Source organism: Elephas maximus, chromosome X (genome assembly GCF_024166365.1).
Source record: "Elephas maximus indicus isolate mEleMax1 chromosome X, mEleMax1 primary haplotype, whole genome shotgun sequence".
Lineage (NCBI taxonomy): Eukaryota > Metazoa > Chordata > Mammalia > Proboscidea > Elephantidae > Elephas > Elephas maximus.
Window position 1 is genome coordinate 2,002,926 of NC_064846.1, and position 15,735 is coordinate 2,018,660.

At 57.5% G+C, this 15,735-nt stretch overlaps 2 protein-coding genes across 2 annotated transcripts; both read right to left on the bottom strand.

Annotated features, from left to right (window-relative positions):
- Positions 1–430: 430 nt before the first annotated feature.
- On the bottom strand, positions 431–6,474 carry GDI1 (GDP dissociation inhibitor 1). Its single transcript, XM_049872717.1, has 11 exons — positions 6,318–6,474; positions 5,054–5,161; positions 4,791–4,890; positions 4,525–4,659; positions 3,833–4,031; positions 3,479–3,610; positions 2,770–2,869; positions 2,122–2,293; positions 1,696–1,840; positions 1,508–1,562; positions 431–1,417 (listed from the first exon to the last, which is right to left on the bottom strand). The coding sequence occupies exons 1-11, from the start codon at positions 6,360–6,362 to the stop codon at positions 1,265–1,267; spliced, it is 1,344 nt and encodes a 447-aa protein (XP_049728674.1). The 5' UTR covers positions 6,363–6,474; the 3' UTR covers positions 431–1,264.
- Positions 6,475–7,150: 676 nt separating this feature from the next.
- On the bottom strand, positions 7,151–15,346 carry ATP6AP1 (ATPase H+ transporting accessory protein 1). The gene is made up of 10 exons (XM_049872536.1): positions 15,032–15,346; positions 14,634–14,760; positions 11,841–11,915; positions 11,383–11,576; positions 10,899–10,939; positions 9,934–10,019; positions 9,310–9,548; positions 8,570–8,617; positions 8,250–8,481; positions 7,151–8,028 (listed from the first exon to the last, which is right to left on the bottom strand). The coding sequence occupies exons 1-10, from the start codon at positions 15,187–15,189 to the stop codon at positions 7,819–7,821; spliced, it is 1,410 nt and encodes a 469-aa protein (XP_049728493.1). The 5' UTR covers positions 15,190–15,346; the 3' UTR covers positions 7,151–7,818.
- Positions 15,347–15,735: the final 389 nt, after the last annotated feature.

Genomic DNA, 15,735 nt, shown 5'->3' on the forward strand with positions numbered 1-15,735 from the left:
CCCGCCCCAGCGGGCGGCGCCTCCACCGCCTCTGAGTCCCCGCCTTGAGGGGTCGCCAGGCCCGTCCCTCGGCATCCTTTCGGCTAGAGGCAGGAGCCCCTAAGTCCTCTCTGCCCCTCCCCACCCCACACCGACCCCCTCCCGAGGCCGGGTCCCAGACCCGGTGCTTCCTACACTGGACCCTAAAAGGGTGGTAAGTCCTGCTGCCAACACCAACTGGCCGAGTGGCCTGGGCAGGTTGATTGGACCCCAGCTTCTTCTGTAAAGGCCCCCTTGGTTCTGGAGCTGTGACTCCTGATCTGACGAACACTGTCACCTTTTACAGTGTCTTGGTTTGGCTCAATTCTCATATGGAATGAAGTGAAGGCCCAAACTCAGGATCCTACAGCCCAGCACCCAGCTTTTCCATAATAAAACTAAAGAACCAGGCTCAGGTTTCAACACAGGTTTATTGGGAGTTTTTCTGTGAAATACACTAGAGGTCGGGAAGGGGGCACATCCACTTTGCAAGGTTAGGGTTTCCCACCACTAAAGGAAAGGTGTAGACTGGAGCAGGGAACACTGTGGTTTGGATCCATTTTCCCACCTCCTGCTTTGCTCAAATTTCTTTTTTCTCTCAGCAAGAACCAGAGGACACGAACACAAAGGCAAAAACAAAAACAGCAAGATCAACCTCCGACCATGCTACGCCCAGGCCTTTTCCCTCTTCCCAGACTGCGCCAGGGATGGGAAGGGTCCAACTCAGATCACACAAAAGGCGGTCTGTGAGACAGGGCTCAGCACTCCCTTCTCATGTGCTCAGGCGGGACCGAGGTTAATAAATTAGAATAAGTTAGAGGGGGAATGCAACTTTGTACTGGGAGGGCCCCTTCTCTTCCAACACACGCAAGACTTGGTGGGGGGAGGCAGGGGATATCTCCAAAGGCCACTACCGGAGGAGAGTAAGGGCAGCGGGGATAGAAGTCGGTTTTTCCGCCACATTCTTCACAAACAGAGCAGAAGAATTAGGAGTGGGGGACGGAGACACACGAGGAAAGGAACCCTCTTTTTCCAGGATAAAGGAATGGCCAAGAAACAGAATGCTACCCAACCCCCATCTCCCAAACCACTGCTAAGGTTAAGGATTTGGTCAGTGAATCAATGAGGTGGGTGATGGGGACCAGGGTGGAGGAAGCAGAGGATAACAGAAACAGGAGGGCCCGGCCCCAGTCCAGTCGTCCCGGACTGAGGAGTGGGCTGGGGCGGGCAGGCAGGCAGTCAGCAATCACTGGTCAGCTTCACCAAAAACGTCATTCTGTTTGCGCTTCATATTCTCAAAGTCAAAGGCCGAGCCAACCATGCGTTTGTAGATGTCTTTGATGTCATTGCACGTTGTCTCAAAGTGGGTGGTGGCATCATAGGAGCAAGAACAGAACACCTGAAAACAGCCAACCAGGGGCCCAGGGTGAGATGGACAGAGGCCCTGGTGGGCAGCTGGGAGCCAAGGAGCCAGGACAGGTCTGCTTACCTGGCTCTCGGAGCCATCATCAGTGGGCTCGTACAAGTCACTGATGGCCACAAACCTGAGGGGCAGACGGGAGGGGAGAGGACAGGCCTCACAACGGGTCCCCCTTCCAGCCCCTCTCAAGAAAGCCCCTCGGTTCCCTTCATCCCCCTGGGGCTGAGCCTGGCCTCCAGACCCCCCCAGCTTCTCACTTCTGATCAATGGGCTCCAGCAGCTCCAGGGCTGGCTCTATCTCCTTCTCAGGCTCCGAGGTCTCCACTGTGGTGCTGGCGATAGCAATGTACTTGCCCTGTGCAGCCACGTTGTGCGCGTAGGAGATCATGCACACGTAGATGTCTGACCACAGTAAGTGCTCAGTGAACAAAAGCCAAAGGGTACACAGCCATGCATGCAGGGGGGTGCTGGTGGCCTACCCACTCCCTACAGCCCTGTGCAATGGGCAGCGCCCAAGCTGCTACCTTCATGGAGGAGAAGAGTCCAAGAGAAGCCATCCAAGCCCTGGGGCCCCATTTCTTCCACGGAAGGATTAGGCAGGGAGCCCCAAGTCTGATAGGGAGAGGCAGCACAACCCCAGAAGGAATGTATTAGAACAAGTCCCACCTTGGCTCTCTACCCACCTGACTTCCTGTTGACCTGGTTCTGGGGGATGATAATTTGGCAGGAGTTGGCGTCGTTGGTGTTCTTGATGGGGTGGCTCAGGACACAGATGATACGGATCACCTGGCCTGCCTTCCGTACTCGGTCGGGGATGTAGCTGGGGTCACAGATCAGCTGCTTGCAGCGGGCCACCTGTGAAGGCACAGGGAGGACTCGGTCCTGGGTCCTATCACTTCCCTAGATGGCCAGGGGGCAGGGCCCAAACCTACGGGTGGCAACTTCAGCAGGCAGAGGCCTCTCTGCCACTGCTTGCCCCTCCCGCAACACGCAGCCCTGCTCTGCACAGGGCTCTCAACCTGCTCAGGGTGACAGGGCCCAATACACCGGGCCAACCCCCTCTACTGAGACCCCGTGATTAAGGAAACTCTGGACCACCGACATGGTACGTGGGCTTTTAGAGACACCTCTCGGTAACAGGAATGGCTACACAGACTGCTTTTGCACCCCAAGTCCCTGGCACAGGGGTCCTCGGTGCTAAGTAGCAGCAGACACCCCAATCAGAATCACCAGGAACATGGAGCCCGTGAAACCAGGCCACACCGTACCCGGACCATTCTGCCTAAACTGCGCGGAGAAGGCAGAGTGGCTGTCCAGTGGAGCCCGCTTACCTCTCCCTCTGACTTCACACCCACCACCTTGCCATTCTCCATGATGATGTCATCCACAGGTTTGTTGAGCATATACGTCCCGCCATAGATGGCACTCAATCTGGGCGCGGGGGGGGGGGGGGGTGGGGGTGGTAGTGAAGTCTCCTTGCCAGGAGAAACAGGGACCTGGTACCACTGCCCCGCTCCCCCACCCGTCCCTGGGGTGCAGAGAAGGCTGCTCCAGGCTGGGCAGAACCCCGGAAACCCAGCTGCTTGTCCCAGCAGCTCTGCCACTGCCACAAACTCAGGGCTGAACTCACTGCACTCATTCCTCTCTGGCCCCAAATATTCTCCAGAGGACTACATATGAGGGTGCCATAAGGGCACAGCTCCACATGGAACCAAAAACCAAGGAAGCTCCAGAGAAGAGCCAGCTATTATTGCCTGAGCCATCAATAAAGACTCTGGGGCCTCACTACAACTAAGGTCCATCCCTAGTATTACCTCAGACATGAACTGTGAGCTGAGCAATCCAGATTACTGGAAAGCTGGCTCTTCGCCTCTACGATCAACCCACTGCTGCTGTGCCCCCTCCTTCCAAGTGTCACGGGAAGTAAATTCAGGTCACAGGAGTGAAAATAAAAACACCACAAACAACTTAAGGTGACCATTTTATTGTCTGTCCTTAGTTCTACTTGGTAATACCAATTGAAAAAAGCTATGTCCTCACCTTGCAAATCCCTGGGGCAGCTCGCCAAGGCCATAGAGAGGGTATAGATACGGGCTTTTCCCATACCGGGCCAGGGACTCGCTGTACAGCTTGATGCGGTTGATGGTCTCAAGACAGGGCTGGTCCAGGTAGCTGAGGAAGCAGAGAAAGATGCTCAAACAGCAGACCCCCTCCTGCCCGCCACCTCACCCCAACCCAGGCACTGAGCCGGCCTTCCCACCCCCTGGGGAAGAACCATGGGTCACATGCAGAACAACAGTCTGAGTGGGTAGCTGAGCACAGAGGGCATAGAAATCAGGTGTGTGAAGGGCAGTGTTCGAGGAAGGGGACCGCCCCATCCCAGCTTCCCCTCACTCATCAGTGCGATAGAGCGCCAGGGCGTGGCCAGTGAAGTCAATGACGTCCTGGCCCAAGTCAAACTTCCGGTAGACATCGCGCATGCTGGTAGTCTGGGGGTCAACCCCTTCAAAGGTCTTGGGGTCGTTCTCATCAAAGTTTGCCACAAAAACCAGGAACTTGCGGAAGCGCCGTTTCTCAAACATGCCCATCAAATCTGAAGAAAACGTTGTGAGGGGAATCCTGTTGCCACGAAATCATAAACCTCTTCTTCCCACCAGGTTAGAGCAAAAAACCAGGAGCCCAAGCTCCTAGCTGAAGACTGCCACTGACTAGGTTAATCCCGCTGCCTCTCTAGACCTCAGTTTATCCACCTATACAAAGAGGGGGCTGGGCTGCACAGGCTCTAAGGGCCCTTCCAGCTCCAAGGCTTGGGGATGCTTCACAGATCAAGTGGAAACCCTTTCAAAGGTTGAAGTCTTTCAACAGGAGGCCCCATCCACGCCCCTCCATGTCTGGACTTCTACCCTGGCAACAAGCCATGAGGCATGACAGGCGGCACACACGGAATAGAGCAAAGGGCCACTGGTACCGTACGAGAAATAGAAGCCTGGGTAAAGGGGCACCTTGGTCTGGACCTTTCCACCCGTATTAATAAGGGCAGTCTGCCTCCCCCACCTCCCAACTATTCTTTGGCCCAGGGAACTCACTAGAAGCCAAGGCTTCGGTCTCAGTGGATGGCACTTTGTAAATCTTGCCCCCCTTATAGACGAAGCTGCCCTCTACCACTTTAAAATCCAGGTAACGAGTCACCTCTGTGTACAGCAGCATCTTTACCAACTGTCCTGTAGGCAAAGGAGAACAGCAGTATCAGCATGGCCCCCTTCTTCTAACTGGCCTGACTACCCCTTCTCTGGAGCCTGACCTGCTTCTGGTCTTCCCGATCACCCCCCAATACCTTCTTCGTCCCCCTCACCATTGGCCATCAGGAATTTGGGGATCAGGTCAACATTCCAGTCTCGGCCCCGGCCCATCGACTCAGGAGGCCCCTCCAGGAGCTGGAAACGCTTATACAACTGCAAGCAGGACAGGAAGAGATACCTCAGGGCCATCCCCTCCCTCCCCAGCCCCCAGCCCTGCTGCCCAGAGAGAGAACCTGGGGAGCTGCTTCCAGCGCATGAGAAGGTTGATTAAAGGGATGGTAGGTTTCTATTTTTTAGGGGTGGGGCTGAATCTCACCTCCTCCAGGGGCGTGATGGAGGAGCTCTCCCCGCCATAGTATGGGTTCCGGTCCATGTGCAGCACCTTCTTCCCATTCACAGACATGATGCCAGACAAAATACATTCCTAAGGGGAGACGTGACAGTCCCTACATGACTCCCCACCCACACATTCGCAGTAGGAGCCCTGACTGTTCCCCACCCAGGAACTTGAGAAAAGAGCAAATCTAAACAAGGACCCTGTGCCTGTGGACAGCTCCTCCTCACCAGAGCTGGTCACCTAACCTGAAACCGCAGGCCAGAGCTTCACTAGGCTTCTCCTCTATACCCTGCTGAGCCAAGAGATGCACAAGAAAAGAAATAACAGCCGCTTGGAGGCAAAGACCGCTCCGAGCAGCCCACACGCCCAGAAAGCCCCCGTCGACGTAGGGGCCCTAGGGCCGCGGAAAAGGCGGCTAAGACACAATGAGTCCGAGGAGCGCTGCTAGAACTCTAGGCCCCAGGGCAGACCCGGCGGCGGCAATCCGCCCGCCCGCCCGCCCCGGACCGCGCCTCCTCCGAAGGTTCGGACGACCCTAAGCCTTCGCGGCCACATCTGCGGACGTTGTCCAGCTGGGTCGAGGCTACGGGGAAGAAGCCCTAGTCGGTGTCACCAACCCAAGGACAAAGGCTGCGGATCTGACTCAGCCCGCGGTCGCCATGGGGAACTGCGGTGGGGGAGCGGAATGTGCTCAACGGCCCCACTGCTGCTGCTTCTGGAACATTCACTGGGTCCCCCGGCCCCAGAAGCAGCTGGGGAGACGGGATGAGGGCCTACCCTAGCGAGACACCGTGAATCGAGATGGACACCTCATCCTTCATCGGATTAGCGCAGATAGGGGGCCGCTGTGCGGGCGATAGGGGGCCGGTGGGCGGGGTCGGAGCATCGGGGCGTCGCCCAAGCAGGGTGCGTTTCCCGGCCCAGCAGGCTGGATGAGAGGGTCGTGGAGGGGGGGAGAGGTCCGGGCCCGAGATCGCGGGGGGCGATTGGGAGGGGCACCCCGCTGAGACGGGGACGCGGCAGCGGGTAGAGGTGAGGTCGGGTGGGGATGGCAGCGGAGGCTGTTTTTTCGGGGGACAAGAAGCGCCGGGGGCATCCGGCGCTGGGGCTGAGGGGCTGAAGGGCTGAGGGTACGGGAGAGGACGGGAGGTCGGGCCGGCGTCGTTTGGGAAGTGCATCATCGCGGGGATAGGTGGTCGCGAAGTGGGGCCACGGGCCACCGATGCCGCGAGGGCGGACTCACGGTGAGGCCGGTCCCCAGCACGATCACATCATATTCCTCGTCCATGGTTCAGTCCTCGATGCCAGCGCCAGCTCCGGCTCCTCCTCCACCTCCTTCACCACAGCCGCCGCCGCAGCCGCCGCCGCCGCACTGGACCAAAGATGGCGGCACGACGCTCAGACGTCCGACGCCTCCGCCGCGTCAAAGAGTCCCGGCTCCTCCCCGCCCCCCGCCGCTCTCAGGCGCCGCGCAGCCTCAGCAGCACGCGTCCCAGTAGGGCGGCTGGGGCCCGGGCTCGAGCACCAGCGCAGCTCTCCCAGCTGCCTGTTTCTGCGGCTGCTGAAGAGTGGGGAGGGGCGGGCTGGGTGGTCGGCGCAGGAGGGGGCGGTCGGTTCTGCGGCCCCGCGAGGAATCCGTCCGCGGGAGCCGCGCGCGCCCCGCCCCGCCCCGCCCCGCCCCGCCCCCCGGGATGCTGGAGCGCGCGCAGCGGCCACGCACTGCTGCGGAGGGCCGGGGGCGGCGTGTTGGGACTGGCGGCGCGGGGCGGCCGACCGCGCCCTCCAGCCCTCCGGGCGGTCCTCCTCGGAAGCCCCGAGTATCTTTTATCATGGCGGCCTCTCCCCCCAGGAGCTGCACGTACCGTGACTCAGCACCGCCCCGACCCTCGTCGCCCCGGCACGGACCCCCATTCCTGCTGAACCGTTGAGGGCCTAGCTGGCAAAAGCCTCTCCCAGCTTCTGGAGGTGCTGCCAGCTGGACCCCCGCAAGGCCGCTGCACCCCTTGGCGGGCTCGGCTACATCCAGGCCCTTCCTCCCGCCTCTCTTCTGTCCGTGGAGAAATGAGGAACCAGAGGCCCAACGCATGGCAACCCGTTTTTATTTATCAGTAAAGAAAATAACTGAGTGCCCCAGGCTGCTGCCAGGCCCTCCTGGTGGGAAAATGCTAGAAATTCAGGGATCACACTGAACCCACCTGCCATGGAGGTCCCTTCCTTCTCAGACCACAAAAATAAATCCCACTGTACTGGGTGTTTTGTTTGGGTACTGCTGCTTTTTAGCACGACATCATCAAAAAAGATCAAACAACGACAGCTAAGCAGGACACACAGTTAAATACTACTTCTATACTCCCCAAACTCGGGGACTGTCAAGCTGCAGGCTGCTGCAGGAAGCCCTGTCAAGCTTGGGGAGGGGGCATGTGCCGCACACAAGCACTGTAAACAGTAAGCGGCGATGTTGGAGAGAGGAGAAAAAGGGGGAGAAGCAGTCCCTAGAATTAACGTTCCCTCTCCCTCACCTCGACTGAGCCTGGAAGATTTGTCTACTTACTACCTATGCAGAATGTACATACATCTTGTTGGGAGACACAGGGGGGCCCCCCAGGATGGAAAGGGAAGGGAGCCAGGGTGAGGGACCTTGGGGTTTCATGCTATGGCAGCCCTCCAGTCTGGCGTGACCAGAGGTGGAAAAGTGACGACCAGGACACTGCCACGCCCCTCGGCCCCCCAGCAGCGCAGGGTGGTCACACTATCTGGGTCAGAGAGATGGCAGGGCCCTTGTGGTCATCAAAGCGGTCCATAGTCTTGAGGCTGAGGATCATGTGCAGGCCATAGGTGAAGATGAAGAGCATGAAGAGGGAGGTGAGCAGCCCCATCCAGATGCCCGGGGAGAAGAAGCCGGCACAGTCGCTGGCGTAGGAGAAATGCTCGCCCGTCACATTGAAGGCCTGGATCTGGGGCCAGACAAGACACAATTGGTGGGACCTCATGGCCCCCTGCAGTGAGGATGTCCAGCAAGGGCTGAGATCCCCCAGGTGGTGGACATTCTGAGTCTCCCAGGGCCAGGGGCACTGTGGGAACAGGACTCTCAACTACAGGAGCCCAGATGAGGCCACTGAAGACTCTTGAGGCCTCTCTCCTCCCCCTACTCATACCGTAGCTCCCCTCGCCATACCTGGAAGTCCTGGAGCGTCATCTGCCAGAGAGAGGGTTGTATTTGGGGCACAAGGAGATTGCCATTCTTGGTGAGGCTGCTGACATACTGGCAGTGGAAGGAGTAGATGCTGGGCCCAGTGACCTGGGAGGCGTTAAAGTAGGTGACAGAGCCATTGCTGTGGATTTCAAGGCGCTCCATGGTAAACCAGTGCCGGGCAGACACTGGGTAGAAGCGGTTAGCCAAAATGAACCTAGGGGTGGGCAACACAAGTGGTCAGGCATGTGGGGGAAGCCAGAGCCACACCCAGCCTGCCCCACCTTGGCGGCCCCAGAACTCACTTGAATGTCACTCTGGTACCAAAGAGTTGCTCGTAGGTCAGTGTGAGTCTGTGGGGTCAGAGGAAAAGGCCGTGAGTGGCTTCAAGGACCGAGTTTCTCACGTCTACCCCTACTTAGCCTGCCCCCAGGTCTTCATGACAACTGAGGATGTAGTGCTCCCTCTTTACAGATGGGAAAACTGAGGCCCAGAGAGGAGAGTGTTTCCCCCAGTCACATTTCAACTCAGGAATGAGCTAGAAGCCAGGTCTTCCGGCTATAACTCAAGGCTCATTCCTCTGGTTCCTAGAGTCCACTGCCTCTTCTTTCAATTCCACGTGGGGTTGCAGTGATACATGGGTTGGGTTTTTGGGGGTGAGGGCAAATGGAGGAGTAGCAGTCTCCCTGGCCACACAGCAAGGGCACAGGAGCCCCACAGCTGGCTCAGGAAGCTGGCCTAGTATTTGCCCTATGTTCAGTCCAGGAGATTCCGCTCTAGGGGACGCACCAAGTTCCCAGGTGACCATGAGGCGTTAACGACAAAGGCCCCAACCAAGGCCCAGAAAGCATGATGGAGGCAGAACTCTGAGCAACTCCCCCTCCAACAGCCCCCACCCCATGATACTACCCACACCCCACAGTGACCACACCCTACAAGGCCATGCCATCCCCACGTCCGGCTGCCTCCCCGCCAGCGGCCCTGACCCACGGAGGCAGAACATCACCTCTATGGCCAAGCTCCTCCCCAGCCCGAATGTCCTCACCCAGCGGCAGAGTTGTTCCAGAACGAGCCAGTAAGGTTGAGTTCCTGGGCCCCAAAAGTGAGGGAGGTCAGGTCCTCCCACTGGTCCTTATAAGCCACAGAGAAGTTCTGGGCCCAGAGTAGGATTCGGGGGGCTGTGTCATTGTAGCTCACAGGGGGGTGAGGCACATCCGTCTCTGTCGTTTTTTCTAGCAGCTGTCGACCCAGACCCCCAGACACCATGGCTGCATCCCGGGCCACCTGTGGAGACAGCCAATGAGCCTTCTCACCACCACCCTGGACCCAAGCCCTAAACCAGCTGCCCTGCCCCCAGGAAGGCAATCCTCTTCACCACACCAACACCCACTGGCCAGACTCAGAGCCCTTCCTTCAAGAAGCCCTCCCCAGCCAGCCTGCACCCTGTATTATCTTCCTAATTCCTTAATCTCAGGAACCACTTTGACTAATTTTCACATACACCAACCCATGAGCTCACAGGGCAAGATTATCACCTGCTGCCTGGAGGGAGGAAGCTCAGGCCCTCCATACAGAGCCGCCCCATGTCAACGTCCTCAGCCCACAGCGGCCCTGCCTGTGGCCCGCCACCCCTCACCTCCCAAGGCACCCTGCGGGGAAGGGCACGTACCCTGGAAGGGCGGACTGCTGTGAGGGCTGCGGTGTACGGGACATCCTCGGACTTCAGTGTGCTCAGTACCTGCCCGATGACCTCGTCTAAGCAAATGGGGAGAGCAAAGAGCCGGGTCACGTGCTGATGACGCACAACTGGATCACCTGGTTGAGGTGGGGACTGCCAAATGTCCCCGTTGTGAAGCACCACCACCACAACTGGCTCGTCACCTGTGGTGTGGTGCTTTAACACCCTTGCCAGAGCCAGTTCCGCATCAACCTTTCACCAGATGTTTTTAGTAGCTGTTGATGAGCCCAGACTAACAGCAGCTGTTTCTCATCCCGCCCTCCATCCAGCCTCCCTTGGGCCCTGGGAGCCTTGATTATCGATTTCCTAATGACAAGGTGTAACAAAGAGAAATGAAAAAATACAAACAGACAGGGATATAAATATACAGACATATGGGCATGGATATAGAATATGATACGGATACAGATATAGAAATGCAGATATAAATATGTAGAGATATGACCATAGTTACAGACCCCGCCACATACATTCACGTAAGACTCCCAAGGAGGCCCTGGATGGTGCAAACAGTTAAGCGCCTGGCTGCTAACCAAAAGGTTGGCAGAGAGCCCACCCAGAGGCACCTTGGACAAAAGGCCTGATGGTCTTCTTCCAAAATATCAACCACTAAAAACCGTAACTGTCCTTCATGGCAAAAAGCCAACTCCCCCAAATTCTTGGATTTACTCTGGTGGAGGGAAGCAGACTTCTGACAAGACTCCAGCAGCATGAGGCCCTCACAGCCTGACATCCCGCTGAGCAGAAAGCAACTGTGGGGAACAGGCAGGGCCTCCTGGGAGTGAGGCAGAAGCTGAGGAGTTCTTGGGCATCTCTGGGGTCATGCCACCAGCTGTGTCACAGAAGTGGACAGGGACGGGGGGTCAGGTAAGGGTACAGGTCCCAATGCCACTCACCGTTGCCTGTGAGGACTTCCCTGGAACCCATCAGGCCAGAGCTATCAAAGAAATGGAACGTTAGTGCCCTTGTGTAGGCAGCCCTGGCCCTCAAGTCCCAAAAGCTCACCTCCTCATGTTCCCCTCTGCCCTGCACCTGTCCACCTCTCTAGCCTCCCACCACTTGGCAGCCTCCACTGAAGGCCCAGGCCTCAGAATACTGGTTCAGCGTACTACTCCACGCTCCCTGCTCACTGAGCCTGCACACTCCACCTAGGGGCTTTCTGAAACCTGCATGAAAGCCAGGTTCACTGCCTTCCACACACAATCCCCTCAACTCCTCTGGCCACACAGGCACGTTCCAAAAGGGTTTCAAGGTGCTTAACGAAAGGACTGTCTCCTTTGGTTGCACCATGCTACCAGAGCCCAGGGCCCAGGTTTCAGTGCTCTCCAGGCCCAGAGGCTCCACTGGCCTGGGGGCTGCAGGCTAAGGGCAGGACTGTACCTGGTCGTGTAGGGCAGCCGGATGAGTAGCAAGGCCGGGAGGCTGGCATTGAGCTTCAGCTCCCGCAGTGTGGCCAGGTCCACGTGCAGGGGGCTGGCCCCAAGTTTCTCCTGCAGGTAGGTGGTCAAGGTGCTGACAGCATACCAGTCAACTGCAGGGAGCACCAGCGAGGAGGGGGCCAGGGCCAGGGCATTCTGGGGGCAGGGGGATGGAAGGCAGAGTCAGTGGGGGACTAGTGGCTGCTCAATGTCACAAAATTCACCCCCAAGGCCTGTCCAGCAGCTCTCCTCTGGCAAAGCATGCCCACACGGGGGTCTGAAGCCCACCCTGCACCCCTGCCTGACACTCAGGCCCCAGGTCTTTGGACCTCACAGCAAATGTCTTATTCCCAAAGGCATAGTTTTTATGGTGCTGGGGTGGGGTGCGGGACACCGGGATGCCACACACAGGGCTCTTACCTCTAGGTTTGAAAAAGCGCTGTCCTGCTTGTTGCCAAACACCCCGCCATATGCGGTGAAATCCTCAATGCTCAGCTAGGAGGAAAGCAGGGGAAGACAGCCTCCTGAGCCTGGACGAGGTCAAGGGGCCAGGGCCTAGAGCGGGCCCAGCAAAGCCCTGTTTAGAGTAGGATTTGGTCTGGTACCAAGAACAGCAAGGCGTGGGGGAGGCTCCCTTCCTTCCCTCCAGCATGCTCAGGGCTCAGGCAGGGTGAGAAGACAGGAACGGTGGTCACAGGGCTGGGGCTGGGAGGAACCTGCGGCACTGCCAGCTGACTTGTGTTCATCCCAGTCAGTCAGCCACCCCTCACAGAGAGACAAGAGGAACTTGGTAGGGAACACGGAAGCTGGGGAGGGGGTGGGGAGGGGCAGCCAAGAACACAGCCTGAATGCCTCCTAGGGCTGATGGCAAAGACACAGGCTGCTATGGGGTGAGTGAGCCGCCCAGGTGCAGGCTGGAGTACTGAACTAGGACCCCTTCTAAAGGGGCCTGAGAATTCCCCTCTCCGCCTGTTTTTGAAGGGGGGAGAGAGACTGGATCTTGGAAGAGGCTGCCAGAAGCACTGGAGTCTTTCGCAGTCCTCAGCCCACAGGAACCCCAGCCCCAACCTTTTCCCTCCCCAACCTACAGATGTCCTTCAACTCCCAGCTCCACCCCAACCCAGCTCCAGCTTCCACTAGCTTTTCTCAGCTACCTTTTCTCAGTTCCACCTAAAGGCCAAGCAATATTAATCAGCTTCTCTAACTACACTATTTAGTATGCAAACTCGCCCAGCCTCCCCTCCCTCCGGGCAGGAAAGCTAACCCTCTTTAGGGTCCTAGGCTCTCCTTCCTAAAGCCAGGGGAAGCCAGGGTTCCTGAGAACAGGGAACCGGAACCACCACTGTGTCCCATGTGCTTCCTTTAATGAAGACATCAAGTCATTCCCGGTAGAAATCGCCGAAGGCTTCCCATCACACTTAGGATCACAATCAACCTTTTTCCATAGCCTACAAGGCCTATCTCATCTCCTGGGTACCTGACGTCTCGTACCCCGTTCTCACTCACTATACCCCAGCCACGCTGGCTCTTCCCTGAGTTCATCAAGAGCGCTCCCAGCCCTGAACATTTGCACCTACTGTTCCTTCTGCCTGGAATCCCCCTCCCTCACAACCACGTGGCTCCCTCTCTCAGTCAGTATTCCCTCCCAGAGGCCTTGGCTGCCCACCTTCAACGAGACAGCATCCCGAGTCACTAGGTCCTCTTAGCCAGCTTCCATCTTCTTTAAAGAATATAGCACTGATGCTATATTATACATCTACTTCACAATTACTGGTTGCCCCCACGAGAATGTCAGCTTGCTGATAGTAGAGGCTTGAGTTATTTTGCCCACTGCCTTGATAGCACAGTGGTTAAGCGCTTGGCTGCTCACCAGAATGGCGCCGGTTCGAACCCACCAGCTGCTTTATGGGAGAAAGATGTGGCAGTCTGCTCCTGTAAAGATTACAGCCTTGGAAACCCTATGCGGCAGTTCTACTCTGCTGGAAACCCTGGTGGCGTAGTGGTTAAGTGCTGTGGCTGCTAACCAAAGGGTCAGCAGTTCGAATCTACCAGGCACTCCTTGGAAACTCTGTGGGGCAGTTCTACCCTGTCCTATAGGGTCGCTATGAGTCGGAATCAACTCGACAGCGCTGGGTTTGGTTTTTGGTTTTATATCCTCAACACCTAACAACATCCAGTACATAGCAGGCCTTCCACCCTGGCAAATGAGCAAATGAATGAATGAGAGACCTCAGCTAGATGTTTTACAACGTTTCTAAGAATTACTCCTCACAATTCTTTAGTGCAAGTGGTGTCTTCATTTTACACATGCAGAAACTGGCATTCACAAAGATTATTTTGTTTGTCCAAAGGCTGGTAACTGGTAGAACTTGACTGGGTTCAAGTCTGACTGCATTATTTACCACCTCCTGCAAGAACTGGGCAAGCGTGACCACCACTATCTACCCATCAAGCAACAGCATGAGAACCAAAGAGGAAAGACTTACAAAGGCCACCAACAAGGACTGGTGAAGCTGAGGTTTGACAGCCTCCCAGACACCAATTCCAGGCTGCCCTAGACTCTTCTCATGGCTTAAATGCCTGCCTGGAGTCCAGGGAGGCGCAATGGAAGGGAAAACTGCATACTCATTACGAACACAAACTGGTAGGGTCCAACATTCTCAAGCTGGAACCAACCACGGTGTCTATAAACCATGAAATTTTAGCAATCACTGCCCCTCTACAAACCTTAGTTTCCTTGGCAGTGAAATCAAGATCATGATATCAACCTAGCACAGTGCACAGGAAGTACTCAATAAATAACCACTTTGTGATCAGCCCTATTATTACCATTTCAATTAGAATCACAACCCTGCCACTCATGAGCTGTGTGACCTTTGGCAAGCCACCTGCCCTCCTTGGGCATCAGTCTTTGCAGGTGTAAAACAGGACGATAATCCCCAGCACGGTGGGGGGAGGTCGGTCAGAACATGTACCTGAAGTGCTTGATACTGAGTAGGCATGTGGCCCCTTTCATTCCCAATCGAGGTAGTGCCCTTCGGCTACTCCCACCATTCCCACTAAAGCTTCTACTACAGGCCTTCCACGGAGACGCGGCACCCTGCTCCACAAGCTGGGACAAGGTCACGGAATCTTCCCTTAGAGAACGGGTATAAGTGTCGTGGGGGGAGGGAACCTGACCGACTACTAATGACGGAGGCCTGGGCGGCGCACCTTGTCCTGCAGGAACAGCAGCACATTCCGAGGGCCCAGCTCGAGGGCGGGGTCCAAGTAGGTAGACAACTGCAAGTCGCTGGTGACGTGACCCTCGTGAGTGTCGGCCGCAGGAGCCCACAGGTCCCTGTACGGAACAGAAGAGTGCCATCAAGCGGGGCGCCTGGCTTAAAAGCCGAAGCCCATGGATGCCCAGCTACCACGTCGTGGGTGGGACAGGGAGCTCGACCAGCAGAGCAGGAGCTCTGACCGCGACAGACTCGCCGCCGCTCCCCAGCAACGGAGAGTGGTTCTCTAGGCCTCGCCTCCCCCTGCCAAGGCCAGCCCCGGAGTCAGGCGAGCGCGGCCCGGCCACAGGCTCCGCCGCCCCTGGAGACGCCCCGGCCAGGCCCGCTCACCGGTCACTCGACCACAGCACCAGCGGCACCTGCTGCTCCGCCGCCACCGCCACTGCCGTCAATGCCAGTAACAGCGGCAGCCACCGAATCTGCCAGAACGCTGGGGCCCGCCGCGACCGCGCTCGCGCCCGCGCCCGCACACAAGCCGCCGCCGCCATTGTATCTTCGGCTTGTACTGTCTGGCTGCCGTCTGCCGTTACCGCCACTGCCACTGCCGCTGCCGCCGCCGCTGCTGCCGCCGTGATCAGGTGACCGCAGTCCCCGCCCGAGCTCCGCCGCGCGCCACCATTGGCCCGGGTGCAGGCATGCTCGCCAGACCCGAAGGTGATTGGACAGAGAGCATGCCATTCACGGCAGCTCCTCTTCAATGGTTGGTTGTAAGCGTCTCCAGGCGCGCACACTCCCAGTGGGAAAGAGGGCGCGGCCAAACTCAGCCAGTCCCGCTGTCCGCCGGCCGCCGCCGGCTGCAACCGGCACAGGATGACCCAGATGGTTTGGGGAGAGCGAGGCGGAGGTAGAAGGCGGGGGCAAATGGGAGCGGGGCGAGCGCCGCTTCACAGACTCCGGCGTGGTCGCGTTCTCCCTGTTGTTCTGATGTTGTTAGCTGCTTTGGGGTGGGTTCCAACTCCTACCGACCCTCTGTACAACAGAACGAAACACTGCTCGCTCCTGCGCTATCCTCACAATCGCTGCTGTTTAAGCCT